Source organism: Mirounga angustirostris, unplaced genomic scaffold (assembly GCF_029215605.1).
Source record: "Mirounga angustirostris isolate CCGP_5_RB_7025 unplaced genomic scaffold, mMirAng1.0.hap1 SCAF_3, whole genome shotgun sequence".
NCBI lineage: Eukaryota > Metazoa > Chordata > Mammalia > Carnivora > Phocidae > Mirounga > Mirounga angustirostris.
This window is the reverse complement of record NW_026991711.1, coordinates 86334343-86362222: the sequence shown is the minus strand read 5'-3', so window position 1 is coordinate 86362222 and position 27880 is coordinate 86334343. Positions and strand designations below refer to the sequence as shown.

General features: G+C 40.1%; 1 protein-coding gene across 13 annotated transcripts in view; it reads right to left on the bottom strand.

Annotated features, from left to right (window-relative positions):
- SAP130 (Sin3A associated protein 130) overlaps positions 1-27880 on the bottom strand; it is an 85027-nt gene that overhangs the window by 47573 nt on the left and 9574 nt on the right. For 11 of the 13 annotated variants that reach the window (XR_008505642.2, XM_064586357.1, XM_064586356.1 and 8 more), the window contains exons 3-12: positions 26297-26532; positions 25424-25582; positions 24135-24246; positions 22939-23063; positions 21172-21296; positions 11369-11516; positions 10868-10958; positions 10571-10675; positions 6692-6833; positions 3447-3568 (exon numbers count right to left, since the gene is read on the bottom strand). Coding sequence is in view for 12 of the 13 variants with exons in the window: in XM_064586357.1 (XP_064442427.1) it covers positions 3447-3568; positions 6692-6833; positions 10571-10675; positions 10868-10958; positions 11369-11516; positions 21172-21296; positions 22939-23063; positions 24135-24246; positions 25424-25582; positions 26297-26532 (1365 nt within the window). In the remaining variant the exon portion in view is untranslated. The remainder of the gene's footprint in view (positions 1-3446; positions 3569-6691; positions 6834-10570; positions 10676-10867; positions 10959-11368; positions 11517-21171; positions 21297-22938; positions 23064-24134; positions 24247-25423; positions 25583-26296; positions 26533-27880) is intronic. The other 2 variants (XM_064586359.1, XM_054506263.2) reach the window with 1 other exon arrangement.

Sequence of the window (27880 nt, the reverse complement as noted above, 5' to 3'; positions counted from 1 at the left end):
TCAGAAGTAGGCTGGCTTTGTTCAAGTTTCTTTTATTGGAACGTGGCACTCTCTCTCTAGTAAGAGCTCTTCATGTCTTATCTCCCTATGAGGCTCTAAGTTTGTTCAAAGTGAACTGTTTTAAGAGTCAACTTTACAGGGGCGCCTGGGTGGCTCAGTTGGTTAAGCGACTGCCTTCGGCTCGGTTCATGATCCTGGAGTCCCGGGATCGAGTCCCGCGTCGGGCTCCCCGCTTGGCGGGGAGTCTGCTTCTCCCTCTGACCCTCCCCCCTCTCATGCTCTCTGTCTCATTCTCTCTCTCAAATAAATAAATAAAATCTTTAAAAAAAAAAAAAAAAGAGTCAACTTTACAAATAGAGCCTAACGGGGCGCCTGGGTGGCTCAGTCAGTTAAGTGGCTGCCTTTGGCTCAGGTCATGATCCCAGGGGTCCTGGGATCGAGCCCCATGTCCAGCTCCCTGCTTGGCGGAGAGCCTGCTTCTCCCTCTCCCTCTGCCTGCTGCTCTATCTCTGTCAAATAAATAAAATCTTTAAAAAAACCCCAAAAAACAAAACAAAACAAAAAACAAATAGAGCCTAACATAGGACCTTACATACAATAACAGAGTTTCAATAAATATGAAATTAATAAATGCATGAATGAGGGCACCTGGGTGGCTCAGTCGTTAAGCATCTGCCTTGGGCTGAGGTCATGATCCCAGGGTCCTGGGATCGAGCCTCACATTGTGTGTCGGCTCTCAGCAGAGAGTCTGAGTCTGCCTCTCCCTCTGCCCTTCCCCCTGCTCGTGCTCTCTCTCTTTCAAATAAATAAAATCTTAAAAAAAAAAATGCATGAATAAATAAATGAAGTGGAAAACATCTCTGGAGCAAGTGAAATTTCAGGAGCAATCTGAGAGGGATCAATTACTTGCGAACTATAAAAATTACGTATATATATTCATAATTACATGTTTATATCTGTATCTAATACCTAATGAACCAACAAGATTCCATCTTTATAAGTAACCAGAGCCCATGAACAATTGGTCTAATCTATCATAAACTATGTATTACAGTAATCTCACATTTGGCCCATTATATACAAATTTTCCTGTCCTCTTCCTGATTTGAAAACATCTGCTTTAATATCATTTAAAAGGAGCCACTTGAAAACAGGACATTGTAAGCTGATTAATAAATCATTCCTTCAGTTGTGTCCATCCATGCATGTCTGAGAAATAACACATTACCCGTCATCTGCACCAAAAAGGGACAGTATTGGTATTGGAAGAAATAAATTGCTGTTAACTGGACTATTCATTTTTCTGTGTTTCTATCCATCAGGACTACTGCAGTGGTGAAAGAAGACACTTGGAAAAATAATAATGTAGAGAAACAGATGGTTGGCAGGATCCCCAATACTCTGACAGTGCTCTTACAATGCATTTTTACAAATAAATGTTTATCTAAAATGATAGTGTCTGCATAGATTGTTCTAGCTCAAGAGAGCCTCTGAAGGTCCTTTTCAGTTGGATAGTATTGAGAGAAATACATATTGGTCATGAGTTACCTACCCCAGAAAGGCAACATGACTGCATTGTTATAGAAGTATCAACTGGCGGAGGTAGATGAAGGAACCTGAAGGAAGTGCTGTTACTAAGAGACTTAAGAATTTTCAGCAATTAGTGTAACAAACACACGAAATTTACTTCTTAATTGTCAACATGGTTCTACCATACTTTTTGCATCCTCTACTTCTGACCATAATTAAACATGGTTTTATCTTCATAGGATTGTTAATAAAGAACAGTTATAAGTTTCCTTTAAAAAGATGTTATTACTTTGATGTACAGCAAAACAGGACAAAAAACTCAGAACAATTCATCAGCTACTTCCCCACATTAAAATAAACCTTGGAGAGGGGCGCCCGGGTCACATAGTTGGTTAGGCATCTGACTCTTGGTTTCGGCTCAGGTCATGATCTCAGGGTTGTGAGAAACCCCGTGTCTGGCTCCATGCTCAGTGCGGAGTCTGCTTGAGACTCTCTCTCTCCCCACCGCCCCTACCCCTTGCGTGCTCTCTCTCAAGTAAGTAAATAAATCTTCAAAAAAAAAAAAAAAAAAAAAGAATACATAAACCTTGGGGAAAGTTTTATGGGAAAAAAAAACCCAATGCAGTGATTGAGGAACCTGTTTCCAAAGCTATTTAAATACCTTAGAATTTGGACATTTTAGACCAACACTGTCCGATGGAAATATAAGTCATACATGCAATTGTAAATTTTCCAGTAGCCATATTAATAAAGTAAAAAGCGGGGCGCCTGGGTGGCTCAGTTGTTAAGCGTCTGCCTTCGGCTCAGGTCATGACCCAGGGTCCTGGGATCGAGCCCCACATCAGGCTCCCTGCTACGCAGGAAGGCTGCTTCTCCCTCTCCCACTCCCCCTGCTTGTGTTCCCTCCTCACTGTCTCTCTCTCTGTCAAATAAATAAATAAAATCTTTAAAAAAATAAAAAATAAAAAAAAATAAAGTAAAAAGCATGCCAAATTAATTTTAATGATATACTTTGTTTAACCCAATATATCCTAAACATTAAAATTTCAAAATACAATCATTATAAGAATGAATAGTAAGATACTTTACATTCTCTTTTCCATACTGTTATTTTCAAAATTCAGGGTATATTTTACTAATAAAACATGTTTCAAATCAGATACTGAGTTCAGTTTTTATCAGATAAATTTTTATCAGAAATATTTTATTTGTATTTTGACTCAATATAATCTACAATTTTGAAACAGTAGTTGCATATCACTAAGTTGTTCCAAACATACTAAAAATTTCTCTTATTTTAATTAAGTAAAACAAAAAAAAAATCAGTTATTCATTTGCGTCAGGTCCCCTTTCAAGTGCTCAATGGCTCCACGGAGCCCTGGCTGCAGTCCCGTTTCGCACAGAAGGGCAACGCCCAAAATCTGGACAATTTGACTCTCTTTTGCCTCAAGTGAGCTGAGGGTCTCATAGGAAAAGAAAACACAAACCCTGAGGATTAAGGATTTTTTTTCTGGATTGGCAAAAAGAACATTATTTACAAGTCAGGATGGTAAGTGTTGAGCATAACTGGACTAATACTAAAAACACAACAGATATCCACAAAACAACAGAAGCCCCATAAAAGTATGGATTTTACCATTTTAACTGTACTGCCATTTTAAGGTATAACAAATTGTTAACATAATTATTTTCAGGGTGGGATAAAATCATACAAATATACTAATAAGTAGCAACCTTTTTATAGATCACAGAGATGTGATCTAAAACCTTAAAGCTTCAGATTTTAGCCTTATGTGAACCTGAAGTTTGAAGGTGGAATAATTAAATCCACACTACAAATACTCACTGGTCAATTCTGATCTCATTGCTTGCAAAAACTGGAATGTTAAAAGTCCTCTTAACAGCAAGGCTCATACCTGGATACTGTCGGATGGTGGACACGGAGCTGGTGATTGGGGTGTATGTGTGTGCAGCCAGTGGATATGCAGAAGGTGGGTATGTTGGCAAAAAGTACTGGAACTGAACAGGAACAGACGGTCTACAGATAGAAGACAGATAATATGAACCAAAATGGGTCTACTTTCTTCTTCACTTTCAAATGATCCTATCCCCCAGATCGTCTTCATACCCTTATATGCTATACCAACATTTCCCCAATTGTGTCCCAAATAAACTGTTAGATCAAAGGACACACACCTAGAGAGAGTAATATTTGTAAAAATAAATGGGTACTATCAATACATCCATAAACATAAAAATATGTAGTAACAATTACTAAAACCAATGTAAAAAACCTCAGTAATCAAAGGTTTTCTCTGCTCAATTCCACTTGAAAGACTTTAAGTTTACACTGGCAAATCTTATCAAATACAAGTAAAATAGGTAATCCCAAACTTATACAAACTGATTCAGAAACCAAAAAAAGAAGAAACAAGACCAAACTTAACACAGCCTTGACACCAAAACTAGATAGGGAGAATAGGAGAAAAGATTATATCTCTGCATCAACACAAAAATTACTAAATAAAATGGAATTAAATACTGTATAAAACAAAATATATTATGATCAAATAAGGTTTACCACAGGAAGAATGATTCAATATCAAAATTTCTATGAATGTTTTAGATTCTTTAAAAAATTAAGAGAACAATCATTTAAAATATCACAAAAGATATACAAAAATATTTAATAGAGACATAATACTATAGGTTAGCTATATTAGGATTAAAAAAAAATTACTTCCCCCTCCAAATTTTTATAGCATTCAATACTTACTCATGATATAAATAACTGAAAAAGAGGAATGGAAAAAATCTTTGTTCCTCAATCTGAAAACAGCATCTACCAAAATCTATTCTGAAATTTCCCAAGAATTCCCATTTAGGTCAGGAATAAGATAAGACTGTTCACTATCTCTCCTCTATTCAACATCATATTGGAAGCTCCAGGTAACAAGAGAAACACAGGTATGAAAAATGGAAATGAAAAAAATCCCTCATCCTTCAAAAAACTGTCCTATTTGTAGACAAAATAAAAACCTACATAGGAAATCCAAGAGAATCTACAAACTTTTAGGGCTAACAGGTGTGTTCAGCAAGGTGAATGGACAGAAAGACCAATATATTAAAACCCATAAGCATTCCTACACACCATAATACTCAAACAAGAACATTTATTTATTTATTTATTTATTTATTTATTTATTTGAGACAGAGAGAATGAGAGAGAGAGAGAGCACATGAGAGGGGGGAGGGTCAGAGGGAGAAGCAGGCTCCCCGCCGAGCAGGTAGCCCGATGCGGGACTCGATCCCGGGACTCCAGGATCATGACCTGAGCCGAAGGCAGTCGCTTAACCAAGTGAGCCACCCAGGCGCCCTCAAACAAGAACATTTAAAAATGATCCAATTCTGAAACTACTTCATATGCACTGTACCAGATTCTCACTGGGAGAGAAGAGATACAAATATGGAATGGGGGAGGTAATGGGGTTGAACTAGAAGGATCAGCATGTACTAAAGAGTTGTTTTTTTTTTAAAGATTTACTTTACAAAAGAGTGAGAGCGCGAACTGGGGTAGGGGCAAAGGGAGAGGAAGAGAATCTCAAGCAGGCACCCCACTCAGCATGTAGTTTGATCGGCAGGGGCTCAATCCCACAACCCTGAGATGAAACCAACAGTCAGACGCTTCACTGACTGAGCCAACCCTGCGCCCCTGAAGAGTTTTTATGACATCACATGCTTCCTATTTCTGTCAGCTAAAAGAGCCTGGAAGAAATGACAATCAAGTAGCAATAAACAGAGCTAATGTTCTGGTTTCTAAATGATGAAAAAGAACCAGGGCTCCCTGGAGAAATGGTAGCTTCCAGGGCTCAAACAATATTCAGGAGAAACCTGGAATATTTTGTTGTGGTGGGAAGTAAGGAAGGGGTAGACTGTATGGGACATGGAAAACCCACAGGAACTGGTCTGAAAAAGCTTCCAGAGACGATCTGAGCATCAAAACAGAAGACAATCATGAATTATAATAATGAATAAACTAAATCCATGAGTCCATGCTCATTTAAAAAAATAAAATATACAACAAAATAAATGGGGATAGGTAAAATTTATTTACATAAACATGTCAACTGATAAACGTGGAAGAAATGGTAGAAAAAGTCATTATCTTGCAACCATCATACTGCAACCATCAACTGATACAGCCAAGAATCCTCAACAGATGCTAATGCCACTGAGTGAAAGTTTATTGACGAACAGGGTATTTATAGGCTCCAAGTATTTTCACACAGATTAGTGGTTTACAAAGGAGAAAAATAGGGGCACCTGGGTGGCTCAGTCGGTTAAGCGTCTGCCTTTGGCTAGGGTCATGATTCCAGGGTCCTGGGATCGAGCCCCACATTGGGCTCCCTGTTCAGTGGGGAGCCTGCTTCTCATTCTCCCTCTTCCCCTTCCCCCTGCTCATTCTCTCTCTCAAATAAAATCTTTAAAATTTAAAAAAAAAGGAAAAAAATATACCTTTATAGAAAAATCTGGCAAACATCACCTTAACTAGGTAATTAGTGCTGACAGGGCTAACAATGAGACATAGGGGCGGCATGAGCTCTCTGATGTAGTAACTGTGAGAAGATTGCATCACCTAAGTGGTATTTGCTCTAAAAATGCATAACCTGAATCTGACTTTGAGGAAACAATCTAACAAGCCTAAGCTGAAGAGTATTCTACAAAAACAACTGGCCTAGCTATACTCTTCAAAAATGTCACTGTATGAAAGGGAACGGAAGGCTAAAGAATCATTTTGGATAACTGCACTGTGGTTACGAGAAGGTCTTTGTTCTTTCGGGATGAAAATGAAAGTACTTAGGGATAAAGGGTCATGACGCTGCAACCACACTCTCAAACCAGCTCAAAATAAATCAAACACAGAAACACACCAAATGAAAAAGTAGATACCAGGAGAACATCCATCAAAAAAAGAATGGCTAAATAAACATAGCACATTTTCATAAAATGAAAAATAAATTATACACGGTATTATTTTCAGGAGGAAATCTGAAAATAAGAATAACTATATATACTATATTTCTCGGACATTTTGTGTTATTGAAAAATCAAAACAATTAATGACACAACGGGGCAGTGTAACTGGCACATTCCCTCCTACCTATTATCACTTCGGGTTTCCATGGCCACAGGATTTGGAGAGGCCCGATGACCTGAAATGGGAATCAGGCTACTCCTCTCTGCAGGGTAATCAGGCTGGATCCGAGGAGAAGTGTGTGTGATCTGCTGAGGCACCACCTTAGCTACAAATGCAAAATCCAATCATATTACCTCTCATATGCTTTTATTGGCATGCCAAAACATTTTTGGCCAGCAACAATCTTAAGAACGCAAATAGTATTAAGAAGCCTGGATCTTTAGTTTTAATCAAAATAAAAAAAGAAAGATCAGTACATAAGATTCAACTGAATTATTTCAAGCCAATAATCTACTGATACATTCATATGTTCGTACTGTTATTTGCCAAAGCAGGGTTCACCATCAATACTTTAACAAAAATACCAGCAATCAGGCCCTTTCTCCCTGACCTGTCTTCCTGGAGACCTTTTTTAGAAGGAGAAAAAATTTTAACAACAATAAAAAAAATCAACAAAATTTTGAATACCAACATGGCAAAGACCTTAGCTTCTACTGCAGCATCCATAGCTAATTAGTAATGAATCAATCATTTTAATCTCCAAGTCTCAGTTTCCTCATCTGGGAAGGCCTTCTTTAAATAATCACTTTATTTCCAAGATCCTTTGAATGTCTTGTGATTTTGCACAATACTTTATAGCAAAATCAAAATGACAATAGAGTTTTCAAATCTAATCTGAGGTTCAAAGTTTGCTCTCCTTTAGCATTTGCAATCAAGTTTTGTTTAGAAGGTACAGCTGAACTGGTACATACTTTAGTGTTCTTACAGACCTCTCTGCTAACTCTAGGAGGGAGTATTTGGAAAGAAAAGCTGCAACCTACATTAGATATATAGAAGGACAGCTACCATCTGTGTAAGATCCCAGTTACACCAGTGACAGGCACATAAACACTGGAGACTAGGATGACACCACCACATTACCCAAAGTGCAGTGCACTGAACACCAAAGGTAAGCAGCACAAGCCCACCATGATTCCCAGCTATTTCGTGAGGGAGGCAGCTGGAGAAGTTTCTGCAGGATGATAGCTGGGATGCCCAATTCGACCACTGATGGTGACTTGGCAGAGAGAAGCTGCCATGAAACATTTTCCGTCAGTACTAAGTAGAGGGGGAGCCGAGTGGGAAGCAACTAAGCCTTATTTTTTCACTGTGCCCAATAAAAGGTAGGAGAAAAGAATGCTCCCAATAGGAATGCAGCTGTCAATTGGCAAAGTGGCTAACTACTTGTTGATAAACCATACACACGCCCATGAATTTATATCTGTACTTTTTTCTAATTAAAAAAGACACACATTGTCAATTATCAAAAAAAAAGACTTAAGGAAAAACATAATGCAAAAATTGTTAAGTTGAACATAATGCCACCTCCAAAGATGATCCCTGTTTTCTGAATGCTGTGATCATCTGATTCTGCTTTTTAGAATTCTGACACCACTGTCATATGTGGGCCAGAGCATGGAGAAAATAAAGACGGTATTCTAATGGAAATGAGCATTCATTAAAGGCAAAAACTCTATGCTTATGGTTAATCAGGCTTTTTCCCCGACTAAAAAATGGTTGAACTAAATATTTAACCTCACTTGGAGAAATCAAGTGTCACCTGGAAAAAGCTGCTTAGGTGATTTTAATATATCCACTAAATCCCCACTTGAAAATCAGTGCTCTAGGGTTAATATCAGGTATCCTTTCTCAACTGAGGTACGTTTGTACCGGGATCCTATAGTGACGTAACAAAGAAATACTTGGCTTACTATGAAAGAAGAAGAGAAAACCAGTGCATAAGCCTGATGGAACTTAGATAAAATCTATCACATTTAGTGGCGGATGTTAAATCTGTTTGGACACTTCTGTCAAATGATTTTCACACCTAGAATTTAGCAAATGGTTAAAAATCAAAGATAAAAGAGCTGGGAGATATGGAATATAATACTGTAACTTAAGACTGGTAAAAAGTTGATAGTCTTAGCCAAATGAATGCACATACTTCTGTCTCCTGGTACTCTGAGTTTACTTCCACAGTGTAATCTCTCAGCAAGACACAGTGACATAAATAAGAACTAATCTCTAAATAATTCTTTACAGAGGTGATTCAAGATGAAACCAGAGAGCCCCTATAGGGTACACTGTCCTCCTTTATAGGTCTAATTTTCTCTCTAGCTATAGTGAGACTCTCCACTATAAAAATGGCAAGAATAAGCCTGGTTCTGTTGTTACAATGCTCAGGATAACTGATGACACTGTTAGATATAGTTAGAAAATGTTGTGAAGTGACAGGGAACAAGCAACAATCTTTTTCAACAGAAGTTCATCAATGCTAAAATCACACACTCCCACCCTCCGCCCCACTCTTCTTTTCACAGGAGGGAATGAACCACCTTCACCTTCACCAAGGGGGTAAGAAAGAAGTGTGCTCTCTCTGATGCCAAGCTGCCACGAGCAGTAGCCTGAGAAAGAGCCAGCAGCAGTGTTTTCACTGCTAGAAGCCTACCATGGGGCTTAGTACCAATTTAAGGATGGGCATGGCTGAGTTATCTAAGGGAGGAGGAAGGGTTTCCTGGACTCCACCCTCATTCCAGAAAAGTGTCCTCCAAGTTTGCGCAGAGGGACGTGAAGCTGTCTTACTTGGGAAGGAAGGAACTACCGCAGTGCTGGAACATAGCAGGTGGGGAAGTCATACTTCTATGTCTGGTCACCAGATTTCTGACAGTTAAGTATGTCAGTGTGTCATCTTACAAAAACACTCTTCTAAAAGTTTATGAAAAATATGGCAGCTGTCCCATGTGTCTGGAAGTAAACAGTAAGATGGCATGCTTATTGTCATACAACCAAGGCAAAGCTAATACCAGAAACTAAACCTGGGGCTTGTGAACTAAAGAAAGCAGCACTCTGCCTCAGAAGCCAGTCTCTGCTTTGGAAGCTGTGACAATGAGACACAGCCCCTAGGACAGGTGTCAGCAAACTGTGGGCAAATCCTGCCCGATGCCTGTTTCTGTACGGCCCATGAGCTACATGTGGATTCATACTTTGGAATGGCCAGGGGGGAAAAAATCAAAAGAACATTTCACGACACATGAAAATGATATGAAATCCAAATTTCTGTGTCCATAAAAAGTTCTACTGAAATGTAGCCACACTCATTTGTTTACATATTATCCACAGCTCAGCAGTTGTGACATGGACCTATGACACCTGCAAAGCCTAAAATATTTATTATCTGGCCCTACAGAGAAAGGTTGTCAATCCCTGCTCTTTATGACTCTTTGGCCGCCAGAAACTTTTCAAAGATTTTTAAAAAATACTCAAGGCATATATTTAAAAGGGGAATAAACAAAGCCTAGAAGAAATTTTAGGATGTTCGTGAAGTATCTTGGGGTAGCAGTCAGATGAGAACTGAGGGTAATCAACCCGAGGGTTATCACCCTTCCTGCTGTGCACTGCCCAGAGAGTTTTCCTGAACAATCCATCAATGTACAAGTTCTCCTCATTCCAGATCCTTGCTTCTTTCTTGCTTTTTCTGTGGATCTCATCTAACTATGTCAGTGAAGTTAACTTCTCTTTAAAAGGCACACACAGGAGAGGTAAAATCTGATAAATGAGGAGTCAAAGTTGTGTTAAAATAACATTTACTTTCAGCTCTCAAGGATTATTACCCTCTTTTCCCCACTACGGTCAACACCAAATCTGTATGACAAATATACAAAAATCGAATTCAGTGTTGCTTTGAAAATCAACAATAATTAAAAAAAAACCAAAACACCCAATACTAGCCCTCGATATGAAGACCTCGTCAGAGGGGCTGAAAAATCCCTTTTAAGCTCTGTGTGAAGGCTGCAGGACACTTACCAACTGGGATGTTTGAGGTGGTCACAGCAGTAGCATGGGATGAATGTGAGGGCATTGTCATGGTAACAATTGTACTCGTGGGAGCTTGTGTGTGTGACACAGATCCTGAAATTGGAGAAAAAAAGTCTTCAACAGTGGCCTCTCTACCCACACTACAGATTCTCAAATACCCGAGGAAAGCTCCTGGGAAAAGAGAATTCACCCTATTTTTCTCTGACTGAAGCTGAGAAATGAGAAATTAACTTACCACTCATTCTTCACACCTCCTTAGAAGGAAAAGCAGGGCTGCCAACTTACCGGCCGTGGTAGCTGAAGGAATGGTGTTGGTTGCCAGAATAGGTGCTACTGTTGCTGCAGCCACTGGTGTGCCAGTGCTGAAGATCGTTTTCTGGGGGGGGAGAGGAGGGGGGAGAGGGGGGAGGGGGGATATCCCACGACACAGTTATAAACAAGAACATCTCCCCCTCCATCCAGTCTATTTTATATATTTATTTATTTTAAAGATTTTATTTATTTATTTGACAGAGAGAGAGCGAGAGAGGGAACACAAGCAGGGGGAGTGGGAGGGGGAGAAGCAGACTCCCTGCCGAGCAGGGGGCCTGATGCGGTGCTCGATCCCAGGACCCTGGGATCATGACCTGAGCCGAAGGCAGCCACTTAACAACTGAGCCACCCAGGCGCCCCTCCATCCAGTTTAAAAGCAATCACTGCCTTCAATATTACTAGGTTCTCGGAAAGTTTTGCACAAATCTGGTTTTAACCCACAGCCTCCAAAGATGGGTTGACCTCTGGTTTTACCTGAGCCATGGTATGAAGCTGTTGCTTTGGCGTCCCCAGCGCAGGATGAGATGGCAGTGTGATTCTTGTGGTTACATCCCGTGACTGTGCAGGACGCTGAATACTAATTGCTGCAGACGGTGGATGCTGGATAGACAAAGTTGGCCGGCTGAAATAGACAGAAAAGACATGATTTCTCACTTGTCTCTAAACACAATGCAGGCAGTCCAGGCCATTTACTATCTTGTACTAGATCATCATCATACGGCTGTAGTTTTAGGTCTGTGACATCCATAGGTGAACCAATGAAGTAAATGGCCTGTCAAGTTTCTCTTCTGTAAGTTCCATAAACCTATTTCCAAAGGTATCAATATGCGCCATGAACTGAATCAATTAATCCTTAGTCAATTTCAGCACTCTCAGTATAGTTAACCAACACTCTAGGACAATCTTGAGTAAGCATTATTATAATCAATACACTTCACTCTGTGGACAAAGCTGGAGATACACACTCAGATTTTCACATTACAAGGCAGGATTACAGACAACCCTGATTAACAGTAGCCCACCCCATTGCCCCCAAAGCACTAACCTGCTCTCAATTTCCTATCATTCCTTACCGTATGATTCCTTCAAAAGTTAGCTATGATTGTCTAATGATTCAAAGAGATATCAACACAGAAACCATGTCAAATTAACTGGCAGCAAGCTACTGGAATTGCAGCAGTGGCAAGAAAACTTGACATTATAACAAAGTTGGCTTCTCAAGTCAGAGGGGGAAGAATGGACTATTTAATAAATGATGCTGGGAAGACTATGTAGCCCTTTGAAAAAAATAAAATTGGATCCATGCTTCATGCATTACTATGCCAGGATAAATAAGAGGAGGATCGAAGATTTTACAGCAAATTAAAAAGTACATGAAAAAAATACAGAAGAATTCTTTTATAACCTCAGAATGGATGAGAGCTTTTTAACTACTGAAAGCTTTCAAAATCCAAAAACTACAGAAGATCAAAAAATTTACTCTGTGAACAAATAAGCAAACCTACATAGCAAAACACACAAACACACTATAAGCATGGTCAAAAGACTCAAACTAAAGTGTAATCCTCTTAATATACTAGGAGCTCCTTGCAGTCAATGAGAAAAATAATAGCTCAATAAAAAGCAAAGGATATACATAGCCAGTTCACTAAAGAGAAAACACAAGTGTCTCTTTAACAAAGAAATGATGCTCACTCCCACGCACAGGAAGAGAAATACAATTTAAAATACACGGAGATATCACTGTTCACCTATCAGATTGGCAAACCCCCCCCAAATGGACAGCATAATGTTGTTCAAGCTGCAAGGAAATAGGCACTTCTAAACATTCTGGAAGGAGTGCGAACTGGTATAAACCCTGAGGAAGGTAATTAGTAGGTATTGAAATTATAACTGCATATACCTTCTGATTACTTTTGGGAATTTATCCTACAGGTATTCTTGCACACATAGATAATGACTGAAGTATAAGGTTATTCACTGCAATATTACTTATGATAGTCAAGTACGAGAAACCACCTCAAACCCATTCACACATACAATGGATCACTGTGCTGGTACTAAGAGAACAATGAGGCTGTCTAAGTAATGAAATAGGAAACTTTCAATACATGTTGTTATATTTAAAGAAAGTAAAGAGAATGTATGAGTTAATTTTGGGTAGAAAGGATAAAAATAAGAACTGTATTTAAATCTGACTATATTAACTCTGGAACGACATCCAGTTAGTTATTATCAGGTAACTTAGAAAAGGTAAAAGGGAAGGAACCAGGATCCTGGTGGATGGGGGACAGAGGAGAGAATGACACTCCCTACACATCTTTTTATGCTTTTATATTTTGAAACCACGTGAATACAAATTAAAAAGAAGTGAATAAGCTGAGCTTGTAAGGGTCTAAACTTCGAGACCGCATGTTTCTAAACTAAGCAATGGTTTCATCATAAACATGCTCTTTCAAATGCTTTAAAAACAGACAGGACAGGGCATCTGTGAATAAAATGTTCAAATTGAATGAAGGATGGTTTTCTCTCTGAAGAAAGAGAGCTAAATGCTTTATCATTTGAGTTCAAAGGAAAGCTGAAAAATTGGCCACGGATACAACTATGGAACTTGGTGGAACTCACTGAGGAGAAAGCCTACTACTGGAGACTGGATCTTTATGCTTTCCAGGATGAGCCATTTCCCCAGGCCCATTCCCTACGTTCACCCAAAATGTAAAGGACCTCAAAAGATTTCCTTAAGTGACTCTCATGTTCTCAAGCCAGAAAAAACCTAGAAACCTAAAAACCTGAATAACCTAAAAAGTCCTTGGGTCATTCTTTTTAAGCCTTTCTATTATGCCTCTTCCACTAGTCATTTTTAAAAGGCTGGGAACGAGGAATGGATGTTCTCTGGTAATTTAAATGACCACTCTGAGATTTTGTTTAGGTTTCATTCTCTCTCCACATTATGGCAAAATCCACTTTTTACTATGAATAACACAGCCCAACAGTTACATCCAGAAACACAAAGAAGAAAAATACAAGTTCTGTGGCTATTCCACAGTTAGCCTTCTCAGTCACCGCCAGGGCAGCAGCACACTGGTGAGATGCCTGGACCAGGTGAGCCGGTACGTGGTAGGCCAATTCTGACCAGGACCTCCACTATCACACTGAGAGTTCAAGTACCTCTGTGGCTCCTGAAATTACTGAAGATGACCACTACACCAGCTGTCGTGGGAGTTCAAATGCATGGTGCAGCGTCAAGTGTTGGGTACAATCCCTGCGGAATCAGCCTGAGGATATTACTCCTGATGGGGCAAGTGGAGACGCAGACCTTGCTCAAAGTAACAGGATTCTGAACACCACTGGTCCAGTCAGTGAATAATAATTAGGACTTTGTTTTGCAGCCTGGCTTCTTCCCTGTATGGCTTTCACACCCTCCTGAAAGGTGACTTTAGAATAACATGAGAAGAATGATATTTGCCGACACAGACCACCTGCATAAACTCGTCACTGCAACTATCAGGATGTCTCTGCAGCTTTAACAGATAAAAACCCATTTTGGAGACTGGAGTTTTAATAGTTGACAATGTACTACGCTAAGCACAGTGCCATGTAAGACACCTGCTCCCAGCATTTATGATGAAAACCATTCAGGGAGATATATGTATATATAATTAAAATAATAAAATTTAGGACAGATGAACTTAATTATAAAAATAATTTTGAAGAATCTCATAACGAAGAATAATGTCAACATTCAAATCACCAGGAAAGGGTCTCCTCAATTCACCTTAAACATACTCATATTTAAAAGGTCTGGGTCATAAAAAAAATAGCCAGAAAAGAATATTTATATTAAGTATTTAAATACGTTTTTAAGTGCTTTTGAAAGCACAGACTATAGTACATGGTAGTCTTTGACTTTCATTTACTTTTTTTTTTAAAGATTTTATTTATTTATGTATTAGTGCACGAGAGAGAAACAGCATGAGAGGGGAGAAGATCAGAGGGAGAAGCAGGCTCACCACGGAGCTGGGAGCCCAATGTGGGACTCGATCCCAGGACTCCAGGATCATGACCTGAGCCGAAGGCAGTCGCTTAACCAACTGAGCCACCCAAGCGCCCGCTTTCATTTACTCTTAATGGAAAAAAAAAAACCACGAACATGTCTATAAGGTACATTACATGTTAGGCATATTTTAATTCCTGTACATATATTAATATAAGCACTCCTTATAATGACCTGTGAGGTAGGTAGTATTATTGCCATTTTCTTTCCCCCCCCCAGATTTATTTGAGAGAGAGAGAGAGAGAAAACACGTGCATGAGCCGGGGAGGAGCAGAGGGAGTGGGAGTATCCTCAAGCAGACTCCCTGTTGAGTGTGGAGCCCGACATAAGGCTTGATCCCAGGACTGTGAGATCATGACCTGAGCCAAAATCAAGAGTTGGACACTCAACTGACTGAGCCACCCAAGCACCCCGATTATTGCCATTTCTAGGTGACGAAACTGAGGCATTTACTCTTTGGCCTAGCACTCCCACTTCCACAGATCTTGAAAATACACCATCACAAATACGCAACAGCACATGCTGAAATGTCCATCAGTACATCCATAAGCTGGGGTACAACACAGCTAAAAATAAAGAGAATAAATATCTCTATGTACTGATCTGGATCATCACCAGAATATATTAAGAGAAAAATACAATATGCTGTATTTTCTTTGAAAGTTACTTTTTTTTTTTAAGATTTTTATTTATTTGAGAGAGAGAGCCAGAGAGCAAGCACAAGCAGGGGGAGAAGGAGAGGGTGAGGGAGAAGCAGGCTCCCTGCTGAGCAGGGAGCCCACCATGGGACTGGATCCCAGGACCCTGGGATCACAACCTGAGCTGAAGGCAGACACTTAACCGACTGAGCCACCCAGGCGTGCCCCAGCATGCTATATCTGAGGGACAGAGAGGAGAGTGATATTCCTCACTGTATACCTTTTTGTATATTTTTATTTTGGAAATATGTGAATGTAAATTAAGTAACAGAAAATGTTACTACATATCCCACAGAGAAAACGATCACTTCAAGTGACCTCTGAATATATTCTCACTCCGTTTTGTGGGATCTAGTTTGAACACAAAAGAACGGGGAGGAAGTCTCAAACTTCACACTCAGTCTTATTGTTAGTTTAATCTACAGAAAATAAGAGGTTGATTTAAGACATGTGAACTTGGGACTCGGAATTGTTACTTTCAAACTATTTTTTTTTAATTATGGACCAAAAAACCAAGTAGTTATGTTAATGTCTTGACAGAAGATTTGCAGTGTAAGAGAAAAGATGTATAAATATAAAACTGAAGAAAGAAAAAAACCTGTAATGTTAAATTTCATTTGGAAATATCAGTATGAAGACATGACTGTTTACTGTATTGATTACCTCTGTCCACAGAAAGAGCCCAAAAGCAATGATAACCCGGGAGCAATGTATACCCTTAGCACCCAGATCTTGTGTTCTAATTACCATTCTCCACTAAAAAGAACCAAGAATCGTTGGAGAAATGGCTGATTTCAAGACCAGAGAGGCAGAAAAATAAAAAAGGGCCTCATTTATCATGTACCAAAAAGTAGAAAGTACTCAAAGTCCAAGAGGAGTTATCAAAATGACACTCAAACCAGTTTGAAGGGGTTCTCACTAGCTGAATCTGGGGCAACTGGGAAAAAAAAGGATTTTCATTAAAATACACTGAGTAAATAAAATACCCCTGAGTCCATAGTGGCAACTCACCCCTACACAAAAAAGATCAGAGATTAAGCAGAGTCACTCAGCTAGAAAGTGCTCCCACATCTGTTGTCTTAATCAATATACCCCTTCTCCTAGTGATGAGATTTTCTTTAATGGTCTCAAAGGCTGCTCTAGGGACAGAGACCCAATTTAGAAACTTGACACAGAAAATATGGGGTTAATTTGCAATGAGTGAACCCATGACCATCCTCCAGTGTTGAGCTGGATCTTTGTTTGACTTCTTTAAAGTGAGGACAAGAAGTACTGCAGGCAGAGACTACAGGTTTGGGATTTTCTCCTCCTCTCAGAGAATAGTAACAAAACAAAGAGGAATGCAGTCTCCATCTTTGGCAACATTAAGAGACACCTGAAACCTCAAACCACAGAAGAGGTAGCAGAACTGCCAAGGGCAGTGATACCCAAACGGCGACACAGGAGTCAATGCACACAGGATCTCTGCAGCTATAAGTTAAGGGACAAATCCAGTCAAGTATAATTCTCCAAAGTGAGGAGTGCACTCTGACACAGAAAACCAAAAACTTGTGTTTGTAACAGCAGGAGCTGTCAGTGAAGCAGGACCTGGACACGGATCAGTTCCAGTATCCAATAATCAACGACAAAGGGCTGAACTAAGAACCACACATATGGATAAGCGCCATGTGAAAAACAGCATGTGGTGAGGGGTGCCTGGCAGGCTCAGCGGGTAGAGCATGTGATTCTCGATCTCAGGGTCATGAGTTCAAGCCCCATGTTGGGCGTAGAGCTTACTTTAAACAAACAAACAAATAAACCACACACACACACACAAAAAAGACCCCGGCATGTGGTGAGACCCAAAGAAAAGAGAAACTGCCATCTGGGGCAGTCTATCTTCACTGGCAGGAGAGAAGTACAACCAAGAAAACACGAACAGAGTATCCTGAGTCATTAGGAAAATTTCCCCTAAGCCAGTACACAGCCCAGCCCACAAGAACCAATTACAAATAGCTGATGCAGAATAAGTTCAACTCCACTCAAAGATGAGTACTCAGAAAGCAACCAGCATAAGATCTATTTCATGATGCTACAAGAAAAATGGTGGACAGAAAAAGGGGCATTTTACTAGAAAGGCTTTCACTAAGTAGATGAAAATTGTACCATGAATGAAGAAACGTAATGAAATAACTCCTTCCACAAAATGAAAACACAAAGCAAAGATGTAAGAGCTCACTGGACAAAAGGATAAGACAACAGGAGACAGGCATGGCTCAATAAATAGGCACAGCTCAAGACAGAAACAGAAGAAAATATCCAGCTGCGTCAGGAATGAAGGCAAAACTAAAAGTAGAGCATGACAGACAATGCTGGAAACTCAGTAAGAAACAGAGAAGACTGTGAGAAAATTAAGCAGAATCAAAAGGGAAAAAATTAATAAAGCTTAGATAAGGAAGTTGTGCAAAAAAGATTCAACAAATACGTAACCGGGTGCCCCCCTCACTAAAATGGAACAGAATGAACATACAAAGATACAATTCAATAAAACTGTTCATAAATAGTTTCATGTTGCAGATTAAAAAGGTACACCATGTTTCAGAACAAAACGATACATAATGGTCACTACAAAACACATCCCAGGAAAGTCACTGAAATTCAAAGATAAAGAATCTTAGGCAATCAGGCAAAAATATCAAGATCCTTTTAAGGGATTAAAAAAAAATCAGGCTGGCCTCAGACTTCTGTACATTATCCAGTTCTAGAAGGCAGAGGAAAAATAGTGATAAAATACTCACAGAAAAAAATACAGAAACCAAAAGAATTATCACCTAAACTACTGCTTAAGTATAATGTTACCTGCAAAATGATTTTGAATATGTGAAAACGCAAAATACTGGTCCTCTAAGTCCTTCTTGAAGAAAGTAGCAGAGAATAAATTTCATTCAACCAAGCAATGAACAACAAGAAATGATAAAAAAAAAAAAAACCTGGCACACAGGATTACTCTATTTAACATAAAGAGTAAGACCACTTTTTTTTTTTTTGTAACCTTCCTTCATTTCTATGCCTTGAACCAATTTAATTAATATTGGTTTCTCTGGTCTTTGAGAGTTTGGTAGAATTCAATGAAACTGTCTGGGCCTGGTGCTTTTCGGAAGATACTACTTTGAAATTTTTTTCTATTTCTCCAGTGGACATTGGTCTATTTAAACTTTCTGGCTCCAGAATTCAAAAGGAGCTAGATATTAGAAATTTATCACTGTTAATAGATTTAACTAGAAAAATCATCTGGTCATTAGGGTTTCTGTCTGTTTAATTCACTAGTGCATTTCTAGTGCCCAGAGCAGTGACTGCCACAACGCTGAAAAGACATCTGACAAAATTCAACTGTTTTTACTAAAAACTCAATACACTGGAAAAGACAGATAACTTTGATAACATGGTTTAAAAAAAATTAACTCATTTTCACTGTATACACATTCATAACTTTTGAATTTCTTCATACCATCTGAATATACAGGTAATGTAAAATTAAAACAAACAACACAGTCTACTTTATTTTGGGCAATTGTGTCTCTTTGTACCTCAGGCAATATTTTCAATTACCAGAAAGTGTCCTTATTTTACTGAAGAGGAGACTAAGGAGCAGGAAAGTTGAGAAACTTGCCTAATGTCACACAGCTAGTGAATGATAGAGCTAATGGTTAAATATAAGTCCTAGGTACACTTCTGCATATAAAAGTTGACTTTCTTCAGAGTTCCGTTCCAGGCCCTCTTTTTATTCATTCCCCCTGGAGAGACTCAGATTACCTCAAAGCTTTAACTGTAGCCCACAGGTTGATGACTTCCAAACCCATTCTTTATCTCTGGCACCAACATCTCTTCAATCACCTGCTGACAACTGCCACTTGACTGTTCCATGGATAAACTCAGTATCCTGAAAGTCAACACTCTTTCTTTCCCTTGTTTCCTTTTTATTTACTTGGTCAAACAAGGAAGAAACCAGGGAGGCATCTAGACTTACCACTCTGCCCTGCCTCCAACTGGCAATTGAGAGTTATGGATGGTCTCTGGTCTGACAGCTTTAGTCTCCACGCCTACTACCCCTTCTTCTGTTCAGTGAATGTCTTCTTGTTTATATTGCCAAAGGCACCACATAATTAAACACATGAATCAAAAAAGACCTCCTGGTGAGACTCACATCCCACTGTCTCCCCCCAACTTTCACAGCCTTACCACAATATGGCTTGGGATCAGGACAAACATGTCTTCACCCAATTGTGTCATTTCTAGGAAGCATCACAGATCACTCCTTCATCAGCCAGACTATCCCTGTATGGCTCTATAGTTCTCTCCCTTTTCAGCTACCCAACCCTTCTGTTGCAGCCTCTGAACTTACAGTCCGTTTAGCAAAATCCCCTACATCCTCAATCTCTTCCCTGAATATATCCTTTACCTCCCTTCCCTAATGAATCTGGGTTCTCCCCTGAGAACACTGCTTCCCCCTCCAGCCCTTTCATCCAGGAGACATTTTTTCTCTCATAAACCTCTTCCCCATCTATACAGTCTTCCTAAATAATCTCCTTCATAACTCTCCCCTGGACTCCAAACTCATCTATTAACCAATCTCATCATCTCCACTTGTGTGCTCAGAAGTCAGCACAACCTTCCAATGCCCAAAACTAGTTTGGAATTCCTCCCCAAAACCTACTCTTCCCACTGTCCCTTATATCAAGTTACTTGATATGAGGATTTCAGAAGAATTACGTAGGGGCAGTGAGAGAACAACCTGACTCCTCTTGTTCTCCCACTGCCCCTATGTAATTCCTCTGAAATTCTCAGCCAACTTCAAAACTCTATTCTGAATCTAACCATGTCTTGCCACCTCCAGCAATGATCTCTTCTGGATTCCTACATACCTTTCTAAACTATCTCTCCATTTCCAACTTTGCCTCTCCAAAGTAGCCAGGCTTCAGACCATCACGCTGCTCTGCTCAAAATTCTGCTAAGCCTTCCCGTTGCACCCCAGCAAAGTCTAAACCTGTAGAGGGCTTCTGAAGGCCCGAATCTGGAGACCCTGTTACCTCCTAAAATAATCTCTTGCCACTCTCCTACCATTAGTCTCTTGCTTCTCCTTACTATGGCAAACACACTCCTGTCTTGGGCCTTTACACTTATTGTTCCCACTGCTTAGAATGCTCTTATCCCATACAGCCACATGGCTCACTTCAATACATCTTTCAATTTTCTGCTCCAATCTATTCTTAAGAACAGTGCTCCCAGATCACCGTACAGGAAATAGTAAGCCTGTACGCCTAACCTGTCACTCCAAATCCCACCCTATCTAATTTTTCCCCAAAGCACTTTTCACCATCTAAAAAACTTCATTTTTCATTTGTATATCTCCAGCAACAGGCTCTATCTCCAGCATCTAGGACACTACACAGCTCATAAAAAGCGCTCAATAAGGATTTACTGAATTAAATGAAAGGAAAGGAAAAAGGGAAAGGAGGAGGGCCTGATCTCCAAACCCTCAAATATACCTAAGTGCTGAATCAGTAGCATGTGCTGCAGTTGTAGTAATAACTGGAGACTGAGCTCTGGTGGCTGAGACAGTTGCTACCACAGCAGGAGGGATGGTATTAGAGGTGGTCACAGGTGGACGAGACTACCAAGAGAAGAGAAAAAATATTTCATTTAAAACAAGAAGCAAAATAAAATACATTAAGCCAAACAATGAAAGTATAATTTGAAACTTGGGCCTTCAAATAAGCATGTTTGTGTCCAAATGAAAGCAAATTCTCACCATTCTGATTAAGGAATTCTCTTTTCAGATAGGTAATTTTAACACCCAAGAGACAGAATTACCAAAAATTATCCTATTTTGGCTGGATGGACTATATAAATTCCTCCTTTCCAAGTAGGACTGGATGAAACATTTTGTCCTATTAATAGGAGTTGGGATCCAACCCTTCAGATCTAGAGTACCCAAAGATTTGTTGGTCCTGCTGTAGACATTTTACACTACCACACAACCAAGTGCTTTCCACAGGGGGATCTAAGCCGTCGGATGGAACTGCTGGCTCTCAGTCCCTCTAAGCCAGCAAACACATGAAAACAGCACTTGCCTGCGGAAGATTCAGGGTGCCCAGATGTTCTCTGGCTGTTTTCACATGGAAGTACTTCCCATACCTTCCCCTATACTACATCTGTGTGTAAAATCTTCACCAAACGAGTTCTCCACCCTGGGCTTCACCTGCTTGTCCACCATCGATTCTTTCCATCATCTGAGCTCTCCTGAGTAGTCCCTTTCTTGACCCTGATACACACAGTTAAATTCGCAAATGCTGCCCATTCTGGATCTACCTCTCACTTCCAGACCTTTTACCTGTTGTGCCTGCTGTTACAGCTTGTTGTCGCACAGTAGGATCGTCACACTATCTTCAGTGAACTCCTTGTCCTGGTTCTTTCTCTAATCTCTTCTGTATACCATTTACACTCCAGGGGCCTAATGAGTCTCCAAATGTGTTTTATTAGCCAGCAAGGTCTCTTATTTTGTTTTAAATTGAAAACTCTATGCTGGACATGTACTACCCTGTGTCCTACTCAGCACCCTTCCTTATTGTCTTAAATCCTGCTGTTCCACATACATTACCAGTCTGGCCCCCAAAAGTATCTGAATTTTCATCTCCTGTCTGTGATTCAGCTCATTAATCTTTCAAGGGTATTTCTTTGATCATACGTTACTGTGTTCAAAAAACTTAGTGGCTCTCTGTTGTGTACAAAATCAAATTTATACTCTGTATCTTAGAGCTCTGAATTTAGAGACATTACAATGTCACATCATAACACACTATATCTCAGTAGTACTGAGCTCACAGATTTCCTTGAAAAAAAGTTGAAAGGCACAGACCGTCTTCCTTGAAAAGCATGCGCACGTGCATAACGTGCACAGAATACGCAGGGGCTCATAAATCCTGGTCTGAACAAAAAACTCTCAGTTCTGGCTCGCCTCTACTAAAGCCTGTACGTAACCACCACCATTCACAGTACTGCTCCCTTTCACTGCCTCTCCACTTCTCTGAATCCCTGTTACCACACCCATCCCAGCAAGAGCTTCCCTTACCACAGCTCCTCTAAATCCCGACGGCTGATCACATCACAATGTATAGAACTCAACTTTCCCGGCCGCCTCTTGGCAACTACATCAAAAGCCACTTGAGGTCAGAGGACTCTCCCAGGCTCTAGCAGAGTCAAGAATTGAGTAGGCACCTAGTACTTGCGAGCTGACTACCCACAACCTGACGTGCCTGGATTGGTTGGTGAATGATGTGCTGTACTGCTGGCTGAGCCGTAGCAGCGTTTGGCAACTGGGAAGTCGGCCTCAGGACTGTGGTTACTTTAGAACTGGACATCACAGCAGCAGCAGCTGCTCCTGGAAAAAAATTGTTTGCATTAGTATGGCGTAGCGGCTCACAGTTTACACGGTTCCAGTTATATGCCCTAGGAAAATAGTGTGAATCGTTTCTAAACCTCGGTAAGTCAGTAATTTAGCAGAGATGCTGTATGTGTATTTCCCTTCCCTCACGCAGAAAATTAGAAAAATGTGCACTCAGTTGTGATTTGATAAGATTAATAACCGGTCTTGCTTTTTCAAGGACATTCTTAAATGAAACCGGCTGTTGTTTTTTTTCACTACAAGTATGTAGAAGAGAAGCACACACTGAATAGCAGAGCGTGGTGCCACCACCTTCATTTGGGCCAAGGCTCCAGCAGCGTAACCACCAGGGAGGGTTCATTTGAACCACCACTGCCTTTGTATTATCAGCGCGAACATCAACACGGTACGAGAGGCAAATGAAATCTTAGTATTTTCATGAAAGTAGTTTTGCCCTAACACAGACCCCCTTGCAGTCTATGAACTTCACTCTGAGAACGACTGAATTATGTTACGACCAAGTAAACCTGGTTTTGTACTTGTGAGCCTGATTTTGCCAACAATGATTTAACACTCGCCAATAGAAGGCTACAATTTCTGATCAAGTAGTTGAGAAAACTCATTAAATTTAATACGTGACAACCTATTAGAACTTAATTGTAAGAATAAATTCATCTTATGGCTATGTTACTCGAGTAACCATCATCACTAAACTTTAAGAATAGTCAGTATTTGTATTTCTGACTTTCTCATTAACAACAAAGACCATTATGGACTATCACAGCTTTGAGGAGTTCCTCATTACAAAGGACAATCTTTAGACCGTACTAAAAATTTGAATTGCTTTAAGTTTACACACACATCATACACACGCTTGTTGAAATGCAACTATAATTCGCATATACTAGATCACACTTAAAATGTGTATTGTTCTAAGTTTATTTCTGTTGTCCTGTAACTTTAGTAAGATGATTCCAGACACATTTTGTTAACGGTAACAGAAATCTCTTACCAAATACGTATCTGCCACAGCACTTTGAGAATTTGAACAGAATGTGCAATTTTTACCTCGAGGTAAATGAGAAGCTCCGATGTGAAGAGGGGGCCCAGGAGCGTTGCTGCGGATAATAGACATCTGTACATTTGTGGTCATGATGTGATGCAGGTTACTGGGATGTCCCTGCAAGAAACAGGATGTAATATTATTTTCATGTGCTTGGTTTTAGCCATTGATGCTTAGCCACTGCTTCTAGGAGGTCAGTTGCCTCCAAATGTGGGTCAGGGTATTCCTTTTAGACAGTGAGTATCCCCAGGGAAAGGACATTTCGCTTTTTTTTTTACACAACATACTGCATGATGACCTGTGCCAGCAGGCATGTGGTGACTGTGAGGACCCTTCAATGCCTCAAGCCTAGCTAGGTGCTAGATCTTTAATAGATGGACACATCTGACTGTCCACTTTGGGACACTCTCATCTTCAGTATTAGTTTTTCACACTTGTTTTCTCTGCCTTGGCCAAAAGCTTATTTTTTCCTATCCTATTTTCTTTACATGCCACTGCATTCCTTTACGCTATGCAGGACTTCTAAGTAAATGTCAATTAGTACCCAGCAGGTACTCCCCTACAAGTTCTTCAGCTCCCCGCTTAGCTGTCCCTTCCTCACATGCTCCCAGCCCTGACGCCAGTGTTTCCCAGGTGGGGGTTCCAGTACTGCTGGGAGTACTCAGCAGTACGATAGAAGAAAGAAAACATAGCGTGTCTTCTTGGAATACCAATTTTTTCTTGAAAACTTGAAGGGAAAGGTTTTAGATTCAGGTTTTTTCACTCTCAGTAATTCAAAATATTTAAGTAAATCACATACACGTTACGGAGTAGGAGTAGAATTTCAGGAAAAAATTTAAGTTAAAACATGAGACTATGAATAAGTGTTCACGACTGGTGAGCTGCTTGAGGGAACCTCCTAGGCGCCCAAGAGATACACATTCATTCTCCTCAGAGAAAATCCTAGAAATGCACTACTGTCATGAGGCTATTCTCAATCCCACACAACTGGACTCTGAGCACCTCAAGGATACAGAATGTCTTATCTAGATTTGTATCTCACACTGAGGGTGGTGCCTCACACACAGCAGATGCTCGATACATACTGGCCAAATGACAAACACCACTGTGCATGTTGGTTTTACTTCCTGCAGATATCCTTCTCTCTCAAACCTACTATCTTCCCCTTCCAGATATCAGTGACCATTTAATTTTTTATTTAGTACAGTGCCTAATGTACTGCTGGCATTCAATAAATAATGATCAACAGTTTGGCATCTCAGTTTGAAAATCAGCAAATTAAGAGGAAAAAAACCTGTTGTCCACTGATTGTTGCCACAGGAATGGCTGAAGCTTGAGGGATGCTACTCTCCATGGTAACGGTAACCTGCCCTGGAACCTTGGGGGGAAGTGACAAGGTAGAAGGTGGAGCAGGAGCAATGGGACGGCTAGGCATGGTGGGCTTCGGGGGCGGCTGCAAACAGAAAACCACACGAAACATATCAATAGCTTTTTACGAGTGATGCATTTCATTCTATAGTTAAGAGTACACAAATCAAACCTGGAGAGTGCCAGGAAAGATCCAGAAGCCTTATATATTTTATCTCTTAGCATCACAGCTTTTCCACTGAAGTACCAGCATTTCCATTTTACAGATGAAGAAACATACAAAGCAAGGCTATGTCACCTGCTCAAAGCCATGCAGACAGTAAAAACTGGAACTGGGACAGAGGCCCAGATCTGCATGGCTCACAGCCCACATTCTTTCTTCTATACAATGCTGCATCCCACATTTGGGCGGAAGTAAACAAAACTCCCAGTAACTGAACCATAACCACGAGGTAATATACAAGGCGATATTCTCAGATATCCCCAAATTAGCAAGCTTTAAAACAAAACCTTGGAGAAGAGTGCCACTCCAAGATAAAATTGAGTTAGCATGCCCATAACTTGAATAAAATCAACGTCAAGACAGATACTAGAAAAGATCCTGTGATGCCAACTGCCCAGCGGCACAAGACTAGGCACTGCAGAACAGCAGAGCTCTAAGTGACAGAGAAGAGCTGAACTGATGGGTCAAAAAGAAAACACTAAGATCCTGGATACAGCCTAAGACTTTGTGAAAATTGTCAGGAAGATTAGCCAGTCTTTAAGTGGTTTAATGTGAAATTTTAAACCTCTCCATTACCTTCATAAGTCCCTCGGAAAAGGAGAGTGGCACTGCTGGCGTCAGATGTGCTGGTGGGGCTGTCACTGTGACGGGTGTGCCCGATGCAACAGCATGGTGTGTAGACAACATCTGCACCTGTGGATAGGGCCTTACCACAACAGGCTCTTGCTTCTCTTCGCGGGACTGTAGGGAGCTGCTGGAACCCATGTGCTCCCTGGCAGTGACTTCAGCCTCTCGACTAGATTCATCGTTGACTAGTAAGGATATTAAGGGAGAAACAGCATGTCATACGCTTCCAATATTAATATTAATGAAAGGCACAGGATACACAAGAGTGGCACTTGCAACTAAGTTTCAGGGTTGATAAAGTGACCCTTTCCTTGTGAGATTTTCTTCAGGAGAATCTGGGCATGAGGTTCCCCTAACAGATATCAAACCCAAGAGCCACACCTATAGAACACAGGACTGACTTTGGCTACTGCGACTTTTCCACTCCTGTGAACAAAGGGCCTGATAACTACCTAAAATGAACTCAAGGGGCACCTGGATGGCTCAGTTGGTTAAGGGTCTGCCTTCGGCTCAGGTCACGATCTTGGGGTCCCAGGATCAAGCCCCACGTTGTGGTCCTGCTCAGCGGGGAGCCTGCTTCTCTCTCCTCCTCTGCTCTTCCCTTTGCTTGTGCTCTCTCTCAAATAAATCAATAATCTTTAAAAAAAAAAAATGAATTCAGAAGAGCAAAACTAGATATGATGCTTTCATTTAAGGTATTTATTTAAAAACTTATAAAAACCTAACATTAAAACAATAATTTAAATACAATTCTTTTTTTTTTTTAATTTTACTTATTTACTTGAGAGAGAGAGAAAGAGCGCACGCATGTGCACGACTAGGGGTAGGGGCATAGGGATAGGGAGAAGCAGATTCCCCACTGAGTGTGGAGCCTGATGTGGGGGGCTTGACCCAAGGACCCCAAGCCAAAGTCAGACAGTTAACCAGCCTAGTCACCTAGATGCGCCCAAATACAATTCTTAAGTCTAAGAATTACCCATTTTACTGTTAATAGGTTTTCAAAACAAATTTCCTACAAAGCAAACATGGAAATCTCCATCATTATTACAATGCACACAGCCTTTGAAACTCAACAATTCCACTTATAGGTATGTATCCTATAGATATATGGCGTATGTATAAAATGACTTGTGTACAAGATTGTTTGTTTCCCCATTTTTATTCCAGTAAAGGAAGTTTTAAAACCTACATGTCTATCAACAGGGGACTCACTATATAAATTATGGTATACTCCCACAAGAGACTACCATGCAACTATAAGAATAAAACAAGGAAGCTTTTTAGGTACTCTCATGAAAAAACTGATAGTGAGCATTATGCAAAAATATCTAAGAATATATAGATGAAAAAAGCAAGGTACAGAACAGTGAAAAAGTAATGAAATATACACAAACATATATGTGTTTATTTTCCTATGTAGAAACATAACTCCCAAAGCATCTTCATTTCTTGACAGGAAATAAAGTGGATTCTGGGGTAACAGGGATAAGAGAAATACTTTTCACTGTATACTTTGGGAATTCTGAACCATGA